This window comes from Portunus trituberculatus, chromosome 24 (genome assembly GCF_017591435.1).
Source record: "Portunus trituberculatus isolate SZX2019 chromosome 24, ASM1759143v1, whole genome shotgun sequence".
Classification (NCBI taxonomy): Eukaryota; Metazoa; Arthropoda; class Malacostraca; order Decapoda; family Portunidae; genus Portunus; species Portunus trituberculatus.
The window spans coordinates 9,361,722-9,384,221 of record NC_059278.1 but is presented as its reverse complement, the minus strand read 5'-3'; the positions used below and the strand labels follow the sequence as shown (position 1 = coordinate 9,384,221).

Sequence of the window (22,500 nt, the reverse complement as noted above, 5' to 3'; positions counted from 1 at the left end):
CACACACACACACACTGATCACAGGAGTACATTCAATCCACATGCTTCCTTAAACAGTTACAGTGAAAATACGTACCGACGCACTGGAGCGAAGCAAACAAACATAAAACAACAACACAAATAGAATTAAGAGAGAATTTACGAGCAGAAAACGTGTAAAGTGAATTACACGCTACTTGCTGCTGGGTGGAGGAAAATTATGAATGAAATGGAATACTGTTAACGAAGTATCCATATGTGTATTTCGTCATAGGTAGCACATTTGGTAATACCTGGAGGATTGTCGATGTTAATTATTCACAGGTGAGTGAGTGAGTATATGAGGAACTGATTAAGAATACTAATAACAAGGAAAATAAACAAGACCTGGTTGTATTTTAATATCTTGGTTATATTTTGTGCTTATTTAACCTATCCAGTGTTTTGTTTCTGTTCCTCTCACTCTTCTCTTCTTCCTATTTGTCTTCTTCTCTTTCTCCTCCTACCTGCAATGCAACGCACATTTCTCCTCCTCCACCTCCTCCACCTCCTCCTCCTCCTCCTCCTCCTCCTCCTCCTCCTCCTCCTCCTCCTCCTCCTCCTCCTCCTCCTCCTCCTCCTCCTCCTCCTCCTCCCCCTTCTCCATTCCTCCCTCCTTTCCCCTTCCTCCTCATTCCCTCTTACTTGATTCCATTGTCCCTCTCCTCGCCCTCTTCTCTGCCTCTCTGCCTAGCCTGTTTCATTTCTTCTCCAAGCCTTCCAATTTTCTCCCTTTCCTCACATAGTTACCGTTTTTTTATCCCCTTCATGTTCTAAAACCCTGAATCCCTACCTCTTCCTATCTCCCTTTATTTGCTCCATCTGATCCTTCTCTCACCCTTCCCTCTCTTTCTCTCTTGATAGACACGACTCCACCTCCGCATCCTCAGCCTTATACAGCTCTTCCTATACTGCCACTTCCACCCACCTCACGTTCACCTCACGTTCACCTCATTGTCCTCGCTCTGCACGCCTCTTGCCAGACACGCATCCGCTCTTCAACCTCAGCCTTCTCCACCTTACACAGTCTCGTTCTCCCCGCAGGCCCCGTGACTCCTGCTGTGGCTGTGGCAGGCGGCCAGGCGGTGCTACCCTGCAATATCTCCAGTCTCCGCGGCGACTCCTTCCAGTTGGTGCTCTGGTATCGTGACCATGTGCCCACTCCAGTTTTCAGGTGAGCATAGAAAGGGACATTGTTGGGGAACATTGAGAGTTGCTGATGTACTGTATTGTTGTAGAGTTAATTAAAGTTGTTATTTGCTGAGTAGAAAGTGTTATGTAATTGTAACATTAAGTTGCTGAGGAGGAAAAAACATTGATGATTGCCGAAGTTTCATGTCACTGTAATGTTAGAAAGTTGCTATTTAGTGAATAAGAGGAACTATTGCAGATTGCTTAGCTGTCATATTATTGTACCGTTAAAAAGAGTTGCAGTTTACTGAAGAAAAGAGGAATCATTGAAGATTGATTATTTGTTAGATTATTGCACATAAGATAAGTTGCTACTTTAAAATATTAATAACAAGAAGAGTTTTAAAGGAGATATAGTAAGAAATAAGAATCGTGATGATAAACTAAAATGATTGCATGATTATCAAAAAAAAAATCATACTGCAAAGTAGAGAGTTTTTTCTTAGAATGTTGATGAAAACAAAAATTATCCAAGGATTAAAAGATACATAACTGTGAAGTAAGAAATATGACCACTAAAGAAAATGGCGACTGCATTGGTGACAAAAGGATTGTAGTTGAAAGTAGAGTCACTATTTGTAATGCCAGTAAAGAGGAAATTTATCCAAAGATTAAAAGTTGACTGCTATGAACCCTGAGATTCTAGTGAGAAAACACTTTGAATGCCAGAAAATTTATGGTATAAAACAAGGAAATCTCTATGGAAGAATAATATTAAAAAAAACAAAGGTTAGTCTGTTTGAAAAGAAAGTTTACTATAGCATAAAAGATTACTTAGTTTAAGAAGAAACATTTTATAAAGATAAGTAATACAACAATGATGATTAAACTGACATATGAACATAAGAGGATGAAGGAAACTACAAGACTTACACGTGGCAGTCCCTCCATGAATATACCTACCTGCGGTGACTCCATCCATCATCCCCATCCATAAATTTGTCTAATATTCCTTTAAAGCTTCCTATTGACTTAGCACTAACAATATGATTACTGAGAGAGGAACATCTATAGTTTCAATGACTGAGAATATCACTACAAAACAGCGGGAAGTTGGAGGAAGCGTACCGTAGTTTAGCACAGCAACAGCACAGTAAGCTGTTACGGAGAAACTGAGTTTTGATAATAGAAAGGATGGTGCAAATAATAATCGCTGATGTTGGAATAAATGTCGTTTAGGAAAAGCGAAAATAAACACAAATATGCAGTACAAAATTGAAATACGAATAGAAACCGAAACACGGATAGAAATTGTGCTGGAACAACGTAAGGATAACAGCCAAATCGCCACAGGTAATCAGTAAAACCTATAGATCATGACACAGGTGAAACAACAATTGCATTAGTGGCATAGGTGATTCCAGGTAATTACGGGAAGCGCACAGTAACGCGCCGCAGGATTATGCCAGAAAAGGGACAGTTTACCTGTTTCTCGTGATCGGCGGTAAAAATAGTTCAGTTTATAATGAGTATCCGACAATTCCAGTTAAACTTATATTATTAATTAAGCAGGTTTGATTTGATGAACCTAGAAATAAGTAGCCTTGGGTGGAAAACATAGACTGCCTTAGTGAGTCTCTTAATTAAGATGAGGGTTTGTGGGAGGAAGCAGCTCCGAGTAATTAGATCTGTCTTGAGAATCAAAACAAGTACTGAAAGTTGATTTGGTTCTCTCTCTCTCTCTCTCTCTCTCTCTCTCTCTCTCTCTCTCTCTCTCTCTCTCTCTCTCTCTCTCTCTCTCTCTCTGATCTTCCATAGTTAATACACAAAAGGCAAAATAAAAAAAAATAAAAAAGAAAAACACGCTCTCCAGATTAATAAATGTAAACATCCCAGAATATGAAAAAAAATGAAAAAGACGTAGGTTTCTGAGAATTTAATGGCTTTGTGTGTTACTTTTCAGAAATAATGTTGGCTTGTCAAGCGTTCCCTTTTCTCACCTTTCTCTTTCATCGCTTATATTTTTCATATGTGGCTTGTGTGTGTGTGTGTGTGTGTGTGTGTGTGTGTGTGTGTGTGTGTGTGCTAACGCGCAGAAAGAGAGAGAGAGAGAGAGAGAGAGAGAGAGAGAGAGAGAGAGAGAGAGCGGAGGTCATAGTGATATTCCGCGTTGTGAAAATTTATAGAACAAGTGTAACGTCGTGTATCTCTCTCTCTCTCTCTCTCTCTCTCTCTCTCTCTCTCTCTCTCTCTCTCTCTCTCTCTCTCCCTTGCTAAGTGCCACTCAAAGCCTCAGCATGTGGGTAAGGAGGCACACACACACACACACACACACACACACACACACACACACACACACACACACACACACACACACACACACACACACACACACACACACACACACACACACACACACACACACACACACACACACACACACACACACAGAGAGAGAGATGCAGTCTGTACTCAGCTACTCATATTCACAAAAAAGAGAAAGTAATTACTCTGGAAGCTCTCCCAGTAATTTTTTAGTTGGAATTAGGAGTTATTACTGTATTTTTTTCAACGTGTATTTTTATATTTCGGATTTGTTTCGCATAATTTTTTTTTTCCTTTCTAGGTGATATGCAGTTTGGTTTAGCCCACGTGGTTATTGAAATATTCGTTTGTTTATATTTGGAAAGTTGATGGTGCGTGCTGCTACATTTATTTACTTATGAGTTTTCTATTTAATTATTTTTTTATATATTCTTTTGTTAGAGAATTGCCGAGATGAAGCGAATAGAGATAGATTGCAGTAACACACACACACACACACACACACACACACACACACACACACACACACACACACACACACACACACACACACACACACACACAGACCAGCCTCACCTCCACTCCTTTCTTTTAAGTTACGACGCACGGTCCGGGGCATACACGCGGCCGAAGGAATGGTCAGACCCGAAGATCCTGGGAGAGAGGGCGCACTTCACTGTTACCACCTCTCCCGCCGCCCTTGTGTTGAACCTCACTAGACGCAGCGACCAGGCCGTGTACAGGTGCCGCGTGGACTACAAGCACCTCACCACAACCCACGCCCGCGTCAACCTCACTGTCATTGGTAAAGGAAGGTTGGGAAAGGTCAGGGAGGGTCCGGGAATCAATAAAGTTAGGTGGGGTTAGGTTCCGTGATTGTGAGTGAACGTGGAGTAGATGTGTGGGCGAAACTGTTAATGGGTGTAGCGATTAATGTTAGAAATGTGGATGTGAAAGGGCGGAAGACCAACGAATATTTCACTTAATGAACACGACACTCCTTGTAATATTTAATGGGCGAGGGGATATTTTTAGTCTTCATCCCAGCGGTATTTTCCAATGCCCCGCGCCATGTTTCCTTCCCCTTGCCTCCGTGCAGAGCCAGTGAGGGGGTGAGGATCGTAGACGATGGAGGCACGGAACTAGTGGGAGTGGCGGGCCCTTACATCTTAGAGCAGCGCCCTTCTCTTACCTGTCGGGCTGCGGGCGGCGACCCCTCACCTACCGTCACCTGGTGGAAGGACGGACGCCTCATAGACAGCACCTACCACTATGAGCCGCCGCCCAGGTGAACCTTACCTTACAAAATGAGAAAAAGAAGACTCTCTTGAAAACATTCCACCTTTGTACCTATAGAAGTCATGTTCCTGTACAGTTTTCTTTTCACCGTTTCCTTTTTCCCTTTTTTACCTGGATGTCTCCTGGGGCAGCTCGGGGAGGCGGGCGGGCAGATGTCCACGGGCGTCTCGGAGATTGTCAACACGATTCACCTGCTGGCGCTGAAGAAAGAAGACCTGCGCGATGTGTACACGTGTAAGGCCGCCAACCACGACCTGGCGCCGGTGCGGGAGGCCACCATACAGCTGGACATGAACTGTGAGTGGTGGTGGTGGTGCTAGTAATAATAATAATAATAATAATAATAATAATAATAATAATAGGAGAAAAGAGAAAGGAAGATTTTTTTTTTTTTCGTCGATGCTGTAGTACTGTTTTTGTGTTGATAATCCACTTTTTCTGCGAATTTTTGTAGTAGTAGTAGTAGTAGTAGTAGTAGTAGTAGTAGTAGTAGTAGTAGTATAGTAGTAGTAATAGTAGTAATAGTAGTATAGTAGTAGTAATAGTAGTAGTATAATAATAGTAGTAGTAGGAGTAGTAGTAGTAGTAATAGTAGTAGTAATAATAGTAGTAGTAGTAGTAGTAGTAGTAGTAGTAGTAGTAGTGGTAGTAGTAGTAGTAGTAGTAGTAATAATAGTAGTAATAGCAGTACAGTAGTAGTAATAGTAGTAGTATAATAATAGTAGTAGTAGGAGTAGTAGTAGCAGTAATAGTAGTAGTAGTAGTAGTACTTGTTGTTGCAGTAAATGTTGTGGCTTTAGTGATAAGAGTAGTAATTGCAGCAGGATGAGAAGGAAGTGCGATTATCAGTTATAGTAGTAGTAGTAGTAGTAGTAGTAGTAGTAGTAGTAGTAGTAGTAGTAGTAGTAGTAGCAGCAGCAGCAGCAGCAGTAGTAGAAGCAGCAGCAACAACAACAAAACGTAAAGAGAGAGACAGAAGTGAGTGGTAACCGTTACACAATTAAGCAATAACCATAATGAGTGACCCTCATCTCGCGCCCTCTCACTCACGGGGAGGGGCCACACTGAACAAACAGGGAATTAGAGCCAAAACAGATCCTCCCTAGCAGAAGGCGTCGCGTGCCCCACCAAACCAATCATAGTATTACTCTATTACATTAATATCTCTCACATTATCACTTGGTCTTGAAAGGGAACGAAGTACAGTCGTAGAAATAGTAGTAATAGTACCTTATATTTATAGCCGTAATGGTAGCACTTAAAGATAATATCATACCATCAACAGTGGCGACAACATTGGCGGTAAAAGAAATTACGGTATAAAAAGTAAATGCTCCTAAAGAATGGAAAGGAAAAGGACATCAAGCGAATACTAAACTGGAGCTTTTGTTAAAACATTCCGACAAGCTCTTTTGGCCAGCCATCAGCCCCTCGATCGATCATGAGGTACTTTTCGTCTCTCTCTCTCTCTCTCTCTCTCTCTCTCTCTCTCTCTCTCTCTCTCTCTCTCTCTCTCTCTCTCTCTCTCTCTCTCTCTCTGTCTCTCTCTCTCTCTCTCTCTCTCTCTCTCTCTCTCTCTCTCTCTCTCTCTCTCTCTCTCTCTCTCTCTCTCTCTCTCTCTCTCTCTCTCTCTCTCTCTCTCTCTCTCTCTCTCTCTCTCTCTCTCTCTCTCTCTCTCTCTCTCTCTCTGCGTGCTTTTTATTTGTTTCCTGTTTTTAGTTTTCTCTTTATATTTTCTCTCTCTCTCTCTCTCTCTCTCTCTCTCTCTCTCTCTCTCTCTCTCTCTCTCTCTCTCTCTCTCTCTCTCTCTCTCTCTCTCTCTCTCTCTCTCTCTCTCTCTCTCTCTCTCTCTCTCTCTCATTTATTATCCATTTCCCTCTCCCTCTCTCCCCTCACAGTCGGACCAGAGGAGGTTGAGATCCGGGGTCTGGAGCAGCCAGTGTCAGCCGGTGTGCCCCACCAGGTCGTGTGTGAGGCGAGGGAGAGCCGCCCCCCTGCCATTCTTACGTGGTGGTTGGATGGTGCCATGAAGAAAAGCGTGTCCCATATGGTAGGTCTCTTTGTTTGTGTGTGTGTGTGTGTGTGTGTGTGTGTGTGTGTGTGTGTGTGTTTTTTATCTCTCTGGCTTTTGAGGTCAACTGCAACAGATGCGCATGTTTTCTTTTTTATTTCTATTTTTCTTCCTCCCTTTCCTTTTTTCCTAACTCTTTTCTTTTCTTTTTTATTTTTCTTTCATATTACTTTGTTTATATTTTCTCCTCTCTCTCTCTCTCTCTCTCTCTCTCTCTCTCTCTCTCTCTCTCTCTCTCTCTCTCTCTCTCTCTCTCTCTCTCTCTCTCTCTCTCTCTCTCTCTCTCTCTCTCTCTCTCTCTCTCTCTCTCTCTCTCTCTCTCTCTCTCTCTCTCTGTCTATCTGTTTATCAATCAATCAATCAGTCTATCTATCTATTTATCTATATATCTGTCTGTCTGTCTGTCTGTCTGTCTATCTATCTATCTATCTATCTATCTATCTATCTATCTATATATCTACCTAGCTCTATCTTTCTCTTTCTCTCTCTTTTCTCTCTCTCTCTCACAGAAATACACTCCTTTCATCCCTCCCCCTCCATGTCATCTACTTTCTCCTCTTCCTTCATCTCTCCCTCCTTCTCTTCCTTTGACTCTCCTTACTCCTTGACATCTCCCTCTCACCCCCATTTCCCGTCCTCCTCGTCACCCCCGCCCCTTTTTTTCGGCTTCTCCCTTATTGATATCCCTCTCACTCTCTCCTCGTCTCTTTTTCTCTCTCATTATCTCATGTTTTCTTGTAGTTTTCCCCTCCTCTTCTCCTCCTCCTCCTCTTGACACTCTCTTGATATTTTCTTTCAGTTCTTTCTTCCCACCTCGTTTCATGTTGCTCCCTTTTCGCGCTCTTCCCTTTTATCATAGGTATAGTACATCTTCTGTCTTTCTTTCTGTTCATGCCACGTTCCTTTTGCCTCCAGACATCTCTCGTTATCTCTCTCTTGTATATCAGATTCTCTCTTCTCCCCTTACCATAATCCTCTTTATCTCAGGTACCTTCTCCCTATCTACCTCTGCTCCTCACCACTCACTGCTTCTGTCACGAAACCTTCTAGTACATGTTCTTGACTTCCTCTCAGTACTTGATGCTTCTTCGTCTCGGTCCTCTCCGCTCCCTTGCCGCCTCCTAAGTTTCCCAGCAGAAGCCTTTCCCCCGCTACCCTTTTGCATTATGTGTTTCCCAATAGCGGCGGTGAGAGATGGCTCCCTGAAGGCCGCTCGTCTCTGCCCCCCTCTCTCTTGTTGCCTTGAGTAAGTGCTCGTGGGAACGGCTCTCCAGGTTCCTCCTTTCACAAGCCGAGTATTGAGTGTTTGTGGTTCACTGTAATGGAGATGACAGGAGGGGAGGGAGGTCGACGGAAGCATAGAGGTACACACTACGTGACGAGCATAACACGCGGCTTGCAGTCACCATAGCAAGGGTTGTGGATTTGTAGCTTAGGTCTTTTGGTGTGTGTGTGTGTGTGTGTGTGTGTGTGTGTGTGTGTGTGTGTGTGTGTGTGTGTTTGTTGGAGGGATAAGATCTAAACGACGTATTTCCTGCATCTAAATACAAATGGACCTTTACTAAACTGCCGTCTCCCTTCCCTTCTCTCTCTCTCTCTCTCTCTCTCTCTCTCTCTCTCTCTCTCTCTCTCTCTCTCTCTCTCTCTCTCTCTCTCTCTCTCTCTCTCTCTCTCTCACACACACACACACACACACACACACACACACACACACACACACACATCCTCTTATTCTATTTTGTTTCTTACTTTCTTTTCTTCCCGTCTCCTGTTCTTTCACCTCCTTTCTCTATTACCACTATTCCTTCGTGCTCTGCTTTTGTTCTCCACTTTTCTCTTCTTCTTCCTTCTTTCGTTTCCCTTCCTCGCCTCATCTTCCGTTCTCTTATTTCCTCTAACCCTTACCCCATTCCTGTATCCTTTTACTTATTTCTATTCTTTTCTTCGCCCTCTCCTTCGTGTTGCCACCCCTTTTTCCTGCCCTCACCCTACCTCTCCTGTCTCACCCTAACACCTCGTTCTTCTAAATGCTACACGACTTCTGTTACTGTTCTCACTCCTTTCTCCTTCTCCTCTTCCTCCTCCTCTTCTCCCTTACTTCCTTTGCTTCTCGTCTACCTCCATCATCATCATCCTTGTATTTCCCTAACCGAACCCTTGTCCTCTTTCTCTCCTTCCCCTCCACCTCCCTTCCTTCCTTCCTTCCTTCCCTTCTTTGTTTCAGACATCGGTGGATGGGCTGGTCACTACAAGCACTCTCAAACTTGTCATATACTCAGAGGATGAAGGGAAACTGCTAACGTGTCGGGCTGAGAATCCAGACCTACCAGCTGCGAGTATTGAGGCGTCCCACCACCTGCAGGTTCTGTGTAAGTGCGGCGCTATTTTTGCCTTTTACACCTCCATTTGTTCCTCCCACCTCTTGTCTCTACTCCTGCTGCTGCTGCTTCTTGTGTTTTTTTTACCAGACGCCCACTGCAGGGGTCGAGTGGATGTTCCCTGGAGAGCAGAGAGGAGAGATGCGATGGTGAGGTATTGTATGAGGAACTGCTGTGAGTCAAGTGCAAGCGTGGTATTTTAGGAGGAATTCTTGGTTTTTAAAAGTTCAAGGTGACTGAACTGTTTTGTGTGTGTGTGTGTGTGTGTGTGTGTGTGTGTGTGTGTGTGTGTGTGTGGGATGTTATGTGCATTTTTTTTCTCGATTTTTTACGGTGTTTATTCTTTTGAGTTTCATATTGACTAAACTGTGTGTGTGTGTGTGTGTGTGTGTGTGTGTGTGTGTGTGTGTGTGTGTGTGTGTGTGCGTGTGTGTGTGCGTGTGGGTGTGTGTGCTTAACCATTTTCCTAGTGGATTCTGCGTATTGAAACTTCAAAGTGACTAAACTGTAACTATGTATGTGTAAGTGGCGGTGTTTGGGTGCGGGCGTGCGAGCGTGTGTGTGTGTGTGCGTGGGTGCGTGTAAGCCGTGTGTGTGTGCGTGCGTTAAATCAATGCGGTGCTTCATCTCCCGTGATTGTGTGGAGGAGGACGTGATGGCGAAGGAGAAATAAGTGATGAGAGGCGAGATACGAGAAAGGGACTGAAAACACGGAGAGAGAGAGAGAGAGAGAGAGAGAGAGAGAGAGAGAGAGAGAGAGAGAGAGAGAGAGAGAGAGAGACGTTTCAAAGCAGTGAGGATTTTGCAAAGATGGAACGAAGGAGGAATGAGATCATGCATGAAGTTGAGACAAGGGTACCTGTGGTTAGGGATACAGGAGGCGAGAGGGAACAATGTAAATGTATAAGGAGATGGCAAGAAAGAGTGATTATGTAGCTGAGATGGAGAGAGAGAGAGAGAGAGAAAGATGGGAGGGAGGATAAGAAAGGAAACGAATAAAGAGGAGTGGAAGTAAAAGGATTTATGAGTCTGAGAAATGGTTATTGTAAGATGAAAAGAGAAGGAAGAGGAAGGAAAGATAAGAGAAAGGCAGAAGAAAAACAAGAAAGATAAAGGGAAAAAAAGGAAGGAAAGAGAAAAGATAAGAGAAAGGCAAGAGAAGAAAAACAAAGTAACGGTAAAGAAGAGAAAGGAGGAAAGGACTAAAACGAGAAGGAAAGAAAATTAAGAGAAAGGCGAGAGGAGAGGAAAAATAAAGTGACCATACAAAGGAAAAGGTAGAGCTGGGAAGAAAATAAGGAAATATAAAAAGAAAGGGAAAAGAGAAGAACAGAGAAAAGGAGACATATGGAGAAGGAAAAGAAAAACATAACACAAAACCAACAAAACAGAAAAATAAGCAAGTATAGAAAAAATTATTTGAAAAAAGAAAAATGTTGGCAAGGAAAAACGAAATGATAAAGGAATATAAAAAGGCTTTGTCACCTAAATATTCAGAAAACGCACAAAGGCTAGTGATATATCTACCTCCCATTCAGCATCTCTGTGACTCGTGAGATCAAATAACGGAGAACCCTACTCACCTCACACGGCCTCCAGGTGCCTCGACGCACTTCAAGAACACTCGCTAACTACTCTGCCAGGTAAGAGACTCGAAAGCGAACAGAGGGAAGTCCTTCAGGTGCTCAAGACGAACTCTCTAATTAAGTTTTAAATCCACCTGGTAAGTCTGGTAGGTACGTAGGTAGGTTACGTGACTACATACCTGAGGGCTTTACTAATTGAAGAGTGTACCTGGTGAACCATTGTGAGTACTCGTAGTCTGTGACCTAAATAAAGGGAACAAATGCAGCCAAAGCAATCGTAGCCTTAGAAAATATAATACGTGGTCATATGGCAAGGTGTTATTTACCTGTCACGTACTTTACGAAGACACCTGATAAACTTTACCTACCTGAGGACACATTTTTTTATTATTTTTTCATCTTGGTTTCACGTACTTGAAGAGACTGGATGGAATTAATTGTTTTTCGTGAGTAATATCAATGTTGCATTCTAAAGAGTAATAATTCAATTTAACCTGAATCAGTCCCTTTTAGAAAACCCATGAGATTCCCTTAAAACTTTACCTGGTCATCAGTAAAGCACCAGGCAGCAAAAGGCACTGCTTCGCTATTCATGAACAAAACCTGATGACCTTACAATGTTTCGCACGAAATCCCTGAGACACCTCAAGCGTAACATTTTCAGTTGTAGCCTGCCTCGTGACGAACGGCAACACCTGTGTGACCTGCAGTGTCCTTGCCTTACATCCAGGTTATCTTTGAAATAAATCTTGTCTCCTTAACTAGTCGCCGAAGAACAATACCTGTAAAGAATACCTGATGATTCTATACCTGTGATGTCTTAATCCTCGGAATGCATTTTGGTACATCATTCCTTAACTTCTAGTCATTCTGAGACATTTTTTACTTGTTATACAGCTTTCTCCAATTTCTAGACGGTGTAGAAATTGCAATAATCTATTTTTTTCAATCCTTTTTTGTCTTTTAGATGCTTATAACGATTTTATGCATCGCTTATGGTGCTGTTCATTGTTTTGTACTGCAGTGAAAGGGTTAAAAAATTCTTTGTTTATTTACTGACTACCTGGTTCTATACCTGTCTTATCTCCATACATTACCTATAACGGAAAATATCTATAAACTATTACGAACAGAGAAATTCTTGAGACAAGTAGCAATACTTGTCAAATATAGCATCATTAGCTCACCTATGACCTGATGAGCGTGTGATCTCCACCAGACCCGCCTGAAGTGGAGGTGGCTGCCGGTCCGTCCCTCGACCTGAACCACATCAAGGAGGGCGATGACGTGTACTTCGATTGTCACGTGAAAGCGCGCCCAGAGACCCTCAAGATTAGGTGGATGTTTAACGTGAGTATCTGCATGACTGGTGGTGACGGCGGTGGTGGTGGTGGTGGTGGTGGTGGTGGTGGTGTGGTGGTGGTGAGGGAAGGCGAGGGCGTTGGTGAGTGATTTGTGAGCGGATATTAGTTGGGTTTTGATTGATATTGACAGGAATGCGTGAGTAATGCTGGCTGTGCGTGATGGACGAAGGAACTTGTTTGATGTTGTCCTGTTGATGAAGAGTTGTCGCCATTATTTCCTGGCACCGATGGACAGCGGGCTAGATTTAAAAGCAAAATGTACGAGTGAAAAATATTTAAAAGAGAAAGCTATAGTAAAAAAAGTATATATATATAGTAAAACACCACACCCACCATCACCACCACCACTACTCTCGTTGTGGTGAAAAAAAAATATGTAAATGAATATAGGTATTGGAAAACGCTTTTGCCATATATCTAGTTAATCTTGGTGCATTAAATGCTTGAAGTTTCATGAAAGGAATGTATAATTTGAATACAATATCTCCGGAAAATGTTTACCAAAGGACATTGATTGGCATTTTCTTTTCTTGTCCTTTTTATTATATTCTATCTCCTCCTCCTCCTCCTCCTCCTCCTCCTCCTCCTCCTCCTCCTCCTCCTCCTCCTCCTCCTCCTCCTCCTCGCACCTCTTCCTTCTCCTTTATCACCACTACTACTACTATTCCTCATCCTCCTACTGCTTCTACTCGTTCATCATTAATATTACTGCTTCCTTTTCCTCCTCTTCTTCCCTATTCGCTCTTGTCATCCATCTCTATCATTACTTCCTCTTCCTCCTCTTCTTCCTACTCAAAAGGGCGTGGAGCTTCAACACAACACCTCCTCCCGCGTGATGGTTGTCGGAAGGTCTTTGGTGATGCAGAAGGTGTCACGGAAGCAGGCGGGGAGTTACACCTGCAGCGCCACCAACTCCCAGGGCACCAATACCTCTTCCCCCATACACCTCTCCGTTAAGTGTGAGTGTTGAGGGGCCGCTTCCTAACATGTTCTTTCGTGTTTGGTATCCACGTGATGTTAGTGGGATGTGATCTTAGGGAGTGATTTTTGTTATTTTTCATGTTTTTTTTCAGGTTTTATTTTTTTTTTTCTTTTGTTATTATTTATTAGGTTTCTGTGCTTTTTTCTCTTTTTCAGGCTTTTTAATTTTATCTTTACGTTTTTTTAATTTATTTTTTTTCTATATTTTTTTCTTCATTTTCATTCATTTCTCTATTTTATTTTTTATTTTTTTCAATTATTTATTCTACCTCTATATCGTTTTTATTTTCATCTTATTCTTTTAGCTTAAATTTTACCTTATATTCTCGTATTTTTGGCTTTTCTTTATTTCATTTCAGCTTATTTTTCTTTCTTTATACTTTTTGTACTCTTGTCCTCAGAACTCAAATGTCAAATACCTTCTCTTCGAATTTTACAGCCAAGGGGATATACTTTTGATGGAGCATTGTGGTCTTTATCTTACTCCCTTTCCTTCTTCTTTCTTTCATTCTTTTTTTTTTTTTTTTTTTACTTCCATTGTCATCAGAGTTCAGATTAATTTTTCAGGAAGCTTATCATCAACGGGAATTATTTTTAGAGGGTCTTTCATCTTTTCTTTTCTTTTTTTTTTAATTCCACGTCCGTCAATTGTATTTTTAACCAACTGTTTCATGCTATACAGTTTTTGTTACTATTTTTATCCTTTTTTTAATTTCTCTTTCCCTTTGGCTGTGGAATTCTTTTGTCATTTTTGTACAGGTTTTGGGGTCTTGAGCTTTTATTTCTTTCTAATTTTACCATTCTACTTTTATTCTGCTTATCTTTTATATTATTTATTTGTCTCTTTGCGTATTTAGTATGTTTAAGATTTCACTTTTTTCTTTAATTTTAAGACTTTAAATATTATTGATAGTTACTTTTGTTCGTTTGTCGATTTATGTTTCTATATTCACGTTTTATTATAGATGGATGAGAGAGAGAGAGAGAGAGAGAGAGAGAGAGAGAGAGAGAAAAACAAAAAATACATGAAGGAAAGCAGGAAAAGTTGACCTGGTTAGGAACAATAGACCAGAGAGAGAGAGAGAGAGTGTGTGTGGGTGGAGGAAGTGGAAACGAAAGGAAGGAAGAAGGCATAAATTCTACAAAGGGAACACGCGGAACCTTTCAGAGCTACTCAATTGAGAAGCTTTGCGAGGTGACCTGTGTCTTTGCACTGCGGTGATTGGTGAATAATACATTAGCTAACCTTACGACCACCACAGCACCGGATGGTCGCCGCGGAAACAGACCAACGCAGGGCTGCCTTTCAAACTTGCGGAAATGAAGCTACAACACGAAAACCAGCAGTAATGGTAGCTGTAATAGGAGTGGTAATAGCAGCATGAGCAGTAGTAACAATAACAGTAGTAGTGGTGGTGGTGGTGTAGCAGAAGCAGGAGAAGGAAAAGAAGCAGAACCAGGAGTGGGAAGATTAAGGGGGTGAAGGAGGAGTAAGGGAGTGATCTCGTCAGGACCGGAAAGAGAAGTAAAAGAGAGATTTTAAAAGGAAGAATTGAAGAAGAAAGAGAGTTTTGGAATAAAGAATGAGAGTAAATGCTATAAAAGGATGGGAAAAAAAAGGAAAAGAGAGGAGAGTGTTGAATAAGGAATTAAAATAAACGTGGAAAGAGAACGAGAAGAAAGAAAATAAAAGATGGTATAAAATAATATAATAAAATTCAGTGTTGGGGGATAAAATAAAGAAAAGACGAACAACAGAAGAGGGAAGAGGAGGAGGAGGAGGAGGAGGAGGAGGAGGAGGAGGAGGAGGAGGAGGAGGAGGAGATAGGGGTAGAAGAGGGAAAACAAATAAATATAGAAGAAAATAACAACCACGCAAAAACGAATACTGTCTAGAAAGAGAGAAGCAAAAACAAAACAGTGAAAAACTATTACTTACAATCTTGCCTTTTCGTTCCCACCAACAATTTTACCTCCATCAGAACAGCTCACAGTTTCTTTTCCATCCCTACATCCACTGCCATGCCTCTCCCTCAGACTCCCCCGTGTGCCGAGTGGAGCAGACAGACGTGTATGGTGTTGGACGTCACGAAAAGACCACCGTCACGTGTAGGGTGGACGCAGACCCGCCCGTCACTGCCTACCGCTGGGCCTTCAACAATACAGGAGAGTTTGTGGACATTCCCAGGTGAGTGAATTGAGTGGGTTTCTCTCTCTCTCTCTCTCTCTCTCTCTCTCTCTCTCTCTCTCTCTCTCGCTCTCGCTCTTTTTTTTGTATCGTTTTTTCTTTCTTTTTCTATACTTTTTTTTTACATTTTCCTATTTTTCTCTCTTTTGTTCGGGGTCAGTTTCCTTTCTTCCTTTTCTCTCTTGCTAGCATTTTATCTGTTTGTGTAGCCTTTATTGTGTTTGTGTGTCTGTTCTTCACGTCTTTCCTTGTTTTCTATTTCTTTTGTTCTTGCCTCTTTCGTTCTTTTTTTATCGTTTTATATGTCCTTTTGTTTTTCCTTTCTCTCTCTCTCTCTCTCTCTCTCTCTCTCTCTCTCTCTCTCTCTCTCTCTCTCTCTCTCTCTCTCTCTCTCTCTCTCTCTCTCTCTCTTTAATTCCACTTGAATTATATTATTTGCCCTCTTCAGTGACTCACTTTTTCCATCATTCTTTTCTTTTTTTCTCTCTCTTATGCGTGTTTTTGTCTTTGTATGTATTCTTCCTTTCTCTCTCCACTCCTCGCTTTTGTCTTGTTATTTAATTTCTTCTTTTGCGCCTCGTCTTTCTCTCCTTTTGTGTTTCTTTTTACTTTGTTCTCATTATCTTCAGTTTTTTTTTATCCACGTTTTCTTTCTCATATATATATATATATATATATATATATATATATATATATATATATATATATATATATATATATATATATATATATATATATATATATATATATATATATATATATATATATATATATATATATATATATATATATATATATATATATATATATATATATATATATATATATATATATATATATATATATATATATATATATATATATATATATATATATATATATATATATATATATATATATATATATATATATATATATATATATATATATATATATATATATATATATATATATATATATATATATATATATATATATATATATATATATATATATATATATATATATATATATATATATATATATATATATATATATATATATATATATATATATATATATATATATATATATATATATATATATATATATATATATATATATATATATATATATATATATATATATATATATATATATATATATATATATATATATATATATATATATATGTATATATATATATATATATATATATATATATATATATATATATATATATATATATATATATATATATATATATATATATATATATATATATATATATATATATATATATATATATATATATATATATATATATATATATATATATATATATATATATATATATATATATATATATATATATATATATATATATATATATATATATATATATATATATATATATATATATATATATATATATATATATATATATATATATATATATATATATATATATATATATATATATATATATATATATATATATATATATATATATATATATATATATGTGTATATCTGTCGGAGTGACTCTCTCTCTCTCTCTCTCTCTCTCTCTCTCTCTCTCTCTCTCTCTCTCTCTCTCTCTCTCTCTCTCTCTCTCTCTCTCTCTCTCTCTCTCTCTCTCTCTCTCTCTCTCTCTCCATTCTATCGCAGCCATGAGAAAAAATCGAAGAGGAGATTGAAAAAGATAAAAAGTAATTTATTCATTGATTACATTTCCTGCTCGGCGCCGCAAGGATATTAAAGTAAGCAAAGATGATAAGTATAAAAAAAAAAAAAAAAAAAAAAAAAAAAGAAGAGAGAGAATGAACATCCCTACTCCTTGTGAAGTGAAATATAATAAAGTAAGAATAAATTTGACGAGGAAAAAGAAGCAGAAAGATACGATACGATACGAGGGAAACATGCAAATTAAAGCCAAACAAAGGAGATCATAATAACAACAAAACAAAAGAACATCGTATCAAAATATAGCTGAGGAAAAATGATAACAGTAATAATAATAGTAGTAATAATAATAACAATAATAAAAATGGGAATAATGATGATGGCTGTGCAGTAGTTGATATTATAATGATAATGATGATGATAATAATTTTCCTGTGAGTAATCTTCCGCTTTTTCTGCTTCTACAGTTCGCATTATGACGTGAAAGGAGATGGAATGTAAGTACACCTAGAGACTTTATCAAAATATTACCTTTATTTTCTCTTTTTAGTGTTTCATGTTTTTTTTTCCACGTAATCACATTATTAATTGTTTCTCTTTATTTCTTTATCTCCAATTCTGTCTTTATCCAGTGAGATGAAAGAAGAGTTAAGATGAGATGTCCTTTCTATATTTTATTAACTTTTCCTGCAGGGGTCTTGTTGTTGTCATTCTTTGTTATTCTTGTTTTGTTGTTGCTTTCATCATCGGATTGATATTGTTGTTGCTGTCGTTATTGTTTTGTTTGTTGTTGTGGAGAAATTTTGTCTTCCTAAAGGTCAACACTGTTCTAAATTCATAGGAAGTTTTTATTTTAGTTATCCTTTGCTGAACTTGTGTCGCAGCCGTGGTAAAGACGTGTGCAGAAAACCGTGAATAGTTTTCGTAATAGTATCAGTTATTATAGTAGTAGTAATTGCAACAGTAGTAGTAGTAGTAGTAGTAGTAGTAGTAGTAGTAGTAGTAATAATAATATGAAAAGTGTAACAGCAGTAGGAGTAACAAGATATGTAACATTAACAGTAGTATGAATAGCAGTAGTAGTAGTAGTAGTAGTAGTAGTAGTAGTAATATATAAAAATTGTAACAGCAGTAGGAGTAACAAGATATGTAACATTAACAGTAGTATTAATAGCAATAATAGTAATAGTAATGAAAATAGTAGCAGTAATAGTAGTAGTAATAATAATAATAATAATAATAATAGTAATAGTAGTAGTAGTAGTAGAAGTAGTAATATTAGTAGTACTAACAACTTCAACGACAATAGCAATAGCAATAGTATATTAATAGTAACAGCAGCGGCAGTAGTCGGTAGTATTGCAAATATGTAATAGCAGAAACATCATTAAAAGAGAAAGAAAACAAGGAACAAGAGAAATCAGCATCAGCGGCTACAACAACAGCTATTCCTTTATATTCATAGATAATCTTTTATTTATCTCGACCAGTGTAAAGGGTAGAGGAGGAGGCGGCGGCGGCGGCGGAGGAGGGGGAGAAGGAGGAGGAGGAAGAAGAGAAGATGGAGGCAGGTCTGTCTGGCTGGGAGCTCTGCGTGCCACCAAGGAGACTTAACAAATTCATCCGTTCCCTTCCTGCCTCTCATGTTCTATTTACCACCAGACTTGAGGTCACCTGGTGTTTTTGCCTGCATTGCCGCCTTACTCCCGTGTTTCTCTTCTGCTCCTTATTTTCTTATTCAACGTATTTTCGACTCTGCACGAGTGTATTATTCATTTGCCATCCTTTTTTTTTTGTTTGTTTGTTTTCCTAGTTTCTTTTGTTTTTGTTTGTTTTAACCCTTTCACTTTTTTTTTTTTTTTTTTTTTTAGGGGGTACGTTTTTCATATTTTCATTTATCAGTAGCCGCTCTGACACTTTTCTCCCACTCTACAGCCGTCGCTAAACATGATAGTCTACAAATTATGAAATATATTTGTCTTCATCCTTTCATTCTTGTATATGTTTAGAAACATTTCATATTTGTTTTTAGTTGTGGGAGATGTTGCATATCTCAGTGGAAGATTTAAGCTTTGGATGTTTTTTTTTTTTCTAGAATTATTTTCTTCTCATGTTTCTTTTTTATTTCATTGTTAATTTGGGATGTAATTTGTTCATTTATTTTATACTGTGTTTCATTTCCTACTCTTGAGTTCACGAAACTTTCTTCCTTTCTGCACAATTTTTATATGTATCTTTCTATATATCTTTTTATCTTCCTCTATCTATCTATCTATCTATCTATCTATCTATCTATCTATCTATCTATCTATCTATCTATCTATCTATCTATCTATCTATCTATATATATATATATATATATATATATATATATATATATATATATATATATATATATATATATATAAAATATGTCTATATCTGTCTGTCTGTTCTGTCTATATCTATCTATTTATCTATCTACCATATTCTCTCTCTCTCTCTCTCTCTCTCTCTCTCTCTCTCTCTCTCTCTCTCTCTCTCTCTCTCTCTCTCTCTCTCTCTCTCTCTCTCTCTCTCTCTCTCTCTCTCTCTCTCTCTCTCTCTCTCTCTCTCTCTCTCTCTCTCTCTCTCTCTGTGTGTGTATATATATATATATATATATATATATATATATATATATATATATATATATATATATATATATATATATATATATATATATATATATACACATACTTACATATATACCCGCCTTCAGTGCCAGTGGGATAGTGTAAGCCAACGTACCTAAGAAAAAATCATTTTCTTTTAAGTTAGAACATTTTTCACGTATAACTTACCTTGAACAAAACTTTTAACAGTAGTATGTTTTTTTTATTTATTTGTCAAACTTTATGTATACGTCTATCTGTCAATTTTATTTTAGTTTAGGTTTATATCTTCGAAAAATCTTGAACTTTATCAAGAAGATGCATGCCGTACTTTTCTTTTATCGACTTACAGATTTAATTATTTCCTTGTGGACGTTCGGTAACTTTTCTCTGCGTCGCTTTTAATGTCAAAGAATCTTTAAATCAAATTGCTGATCCTTTATTTTTTTCTCATGAACAGAATATCACATCTTCAACAAGTGTATGTGTGTAGTGAAACATTTTGAGGTTGCACTGCATTTATTTTTCTCTTTACATCCCCTGGTATTATTTCAATCTCTCCTACTCGTCTCTCTCAGTTTACTTTTGAATTTTTCTTGCGTAATGTCGCTTCCTGTTATATTTTTGTCATATAGTTGTAAAAGCTGTATCTCCCGTGTGACTCACTTTCATAATTTATAATGATGTAAGTGTTTTTATTTCAAGTATATTCCTTTTTTACTTCCTTCTTAAAAGCATGATATTGAAGCGTCTTGAATTCTCTCCCTTGCCTGTCACTGGCTCATATTTGCATTACTTAAGCTCAAAAAGACTCGATTTAATACAAGAGCAAGATTTCTGTTTGCCTTACCTTCTTTTTACTTGTGGGAAAACCTACGGTTTAAGACAAGAGGTGGATTCAGTTTTAAGCTTCGTTTTTTTTTTTCTTTTAGCAGTAAAAAAAACACGATTTAATACAAGAACAGGATTTACCTTTTTTTCTGAGAGGGAAGGGATAAAATTTCAGACAACAAAATTTCCGTTTGTTTCTTTCCGTAATGAGGAAAAACACGATTTAAGACAAAAAGTTGGTTTCATTTTACCTTCCTGTGCCTAGAGCTGTGTGTTTATGTGTTTGTTTTGTCTGTCATTACCATCTCGTTTACTCGTTCTTGTTTTTGTCTATTGTTATTGAAGTGACACGATTTAACACAAGAACTGGATGTTGTTCAATCTTCACCTTTCTACCGACGAGTTCTGTCTTTCAGTTTATATCTTATCTTGTCACCTCTTCATTACTGGTTCTGTTTTATTCTTTTCCTCGCATTTAGTGACTCGGAAGACGCTGTCTTAACCTCCTACTATGGAAATAAAGCACAGCACCTATAGCTTCGTTATTCTTTTCGGATCACCTAATTTTCCTTCAGTGAATATTTACTCATACATATATCTCTACTATCAATTTGATTTCTTGGCTCTTATGTTTACCTTTAACAAACAGAGAAGTGAAGGTATATTTAACCTGTCCCTTGAGATGAAATTCGTCTCTTATTCACCTTTTGTTTGCGAATGAAAGAGAAAATTACTGAACCTATAAAAGTAGCACCAGCAGTTATCCAGTTGGATCTTAAAGAATGAAAAACACAACCACATCTTTATTTCTTTTTCCAACAGCAAGTCGCAGCGTTCAGACCTCCGCTACTCCCCTGTCAGTGACTTGGATTACGGGACGCTTCTCTGCTGGGCCACCAACGCTGTAGGTATCCAGAGAACGCCTTGTACCTTCACCGTGTTTCCCGCCGGCAAGCCTGACGTGCCCAACTCCTGCCTCGCCTTTAATGAGACTGAGGAGAGCGTGTCGGTGTCTTGCGAACCCGGGTACAGCGGCGGCGTGGACCAGACCTTCCTGCTGGAGGCGTGGGACGATGGCGTGGTGAGGGCGACGGATACAAGTGACTCCCCTATCCTGCAGGTACGTAGAGAGAGAGAGAGAGAGAGAGTGTGTTTTATAGCCGTACCTTGAGAAGTTGTGTGTGTGTGTGTGTGTGTGTGTGTGTGTGTGTGTGTGTGTGTGTGTGTGTGTGTGTGTGTGTGTGTGTGTGTGTGTTTTCAGGTAAGGTATGTTTGTTTAACGCCCTTGTAAGCAAGACTCGTATACATGCCCTATAGCGAACACACACACACACACACACACACACACACACACACACACACACACACACACACACACACACACACACACACACACAAACGTAAGTCTCCTCCTCTTCCTCCTCATCTTGCTCCATCTCCTTTTCCTTCTTCTCACATTTCCACGCCCACAACACTATTATAAGACTTCTGTCAGAGGAATTTAATCACTCCCCTTAGCTTCCTTAATTTATCCCGCCGAGCCTCACCTGCTTCCGAGGCTCATTATGAAGGTTACCTGTGTGTGGGAGGAAGAACTATAATCACGCTTTGTCTTTGCCTCGAATCGCGTGTTATGTGTTAAAAAGTAAGGAGTAATTAGTAGGTTGGAAGAAGGCACTTAAGGCCCTTTTGATATGAGAGAGAGAGAGAGAGAGAGAGAGAGAGAGAGAGAGAGAGTTTTCTCGTCCTGTTAGGATGATGCTAGGGCCGGTAATGTTGATTGCTGGGGAGATAAGGAAAAATGTAAACGGCAGAATATTACGCATCTCTCTCTCTCTCTCTCTCTCTCTCTCTCTCTCTCTCTCTCTCTCTCTCTCTCTCTCTCTCTCTCACACACACACACACACACACACACACACACACACACACACACACACACACACACACACACACACACACACACCACTACATTATACATGCCGTTATTCATATACAGCTGCTGTGTATACCACTTGAGCGCTCACTAGAGA

At 38.8% G+C, this 22,500-nt stretch overlaps 1 protein-coding gene across 1 annotated transcript in view; it reads left to right on the top strand.

Moving 5' to 3' along the window:
* The window catches only part of LOC123508318 (nephrin-like), a 99,154-nt gene that overhangs the window by 62,507 nt on the left and 14,147 nt on the right, over positions 1 to 22,500 (top strand). The window contains exons 2-12 of the mRNA XM_045261928.1: positions 1,063 to 1,192; positions 4,071 to 4,279; positions 4,574 to 4,762; positions 4,905 to 5,070; positions 6,672 to 6,823; positions 9,069 to 9,213; positions 12,028 to 12,158; positions 12,972 to 13,131; positions 15,191 to 15,341; positions 17,474 to 17,503; positions 21,293 to 21,590. Coding sequence (XP_045117863.1) covers positions 4,926 to 5,070; positions 6,672 to 6,823; positions 9,069 to 9,213; positions 12,028 to 12,158; positions 12,972 to 13,131; positions 15,191 to 15,341; positions 17,474 to 17,503; positions 21,293 to 21,590 — 1,212 coding nt within the window. The 5' untranslated portion in view covers positions 1,063 to 1,192; positions 4,071 to 4,279; positions 4,574 to 4,762; positions 4,905 to 4,925. The remainder of the gene's footprint in view (positions 1 to 1,062; positions 1,193 to 4,070; positions 4,280 to 4,573; positions 4,763 to 4,904; positions 5,071 to 6,671; positions 6,824 to 9,068; positions 9,214 to 12,027; positions 12,159 to 12,971; positions 13,132 to 15,190; positions 15,342 to 17,473; positions 17,504 to 21,292; positions 21,591 to 22,500) is intronic.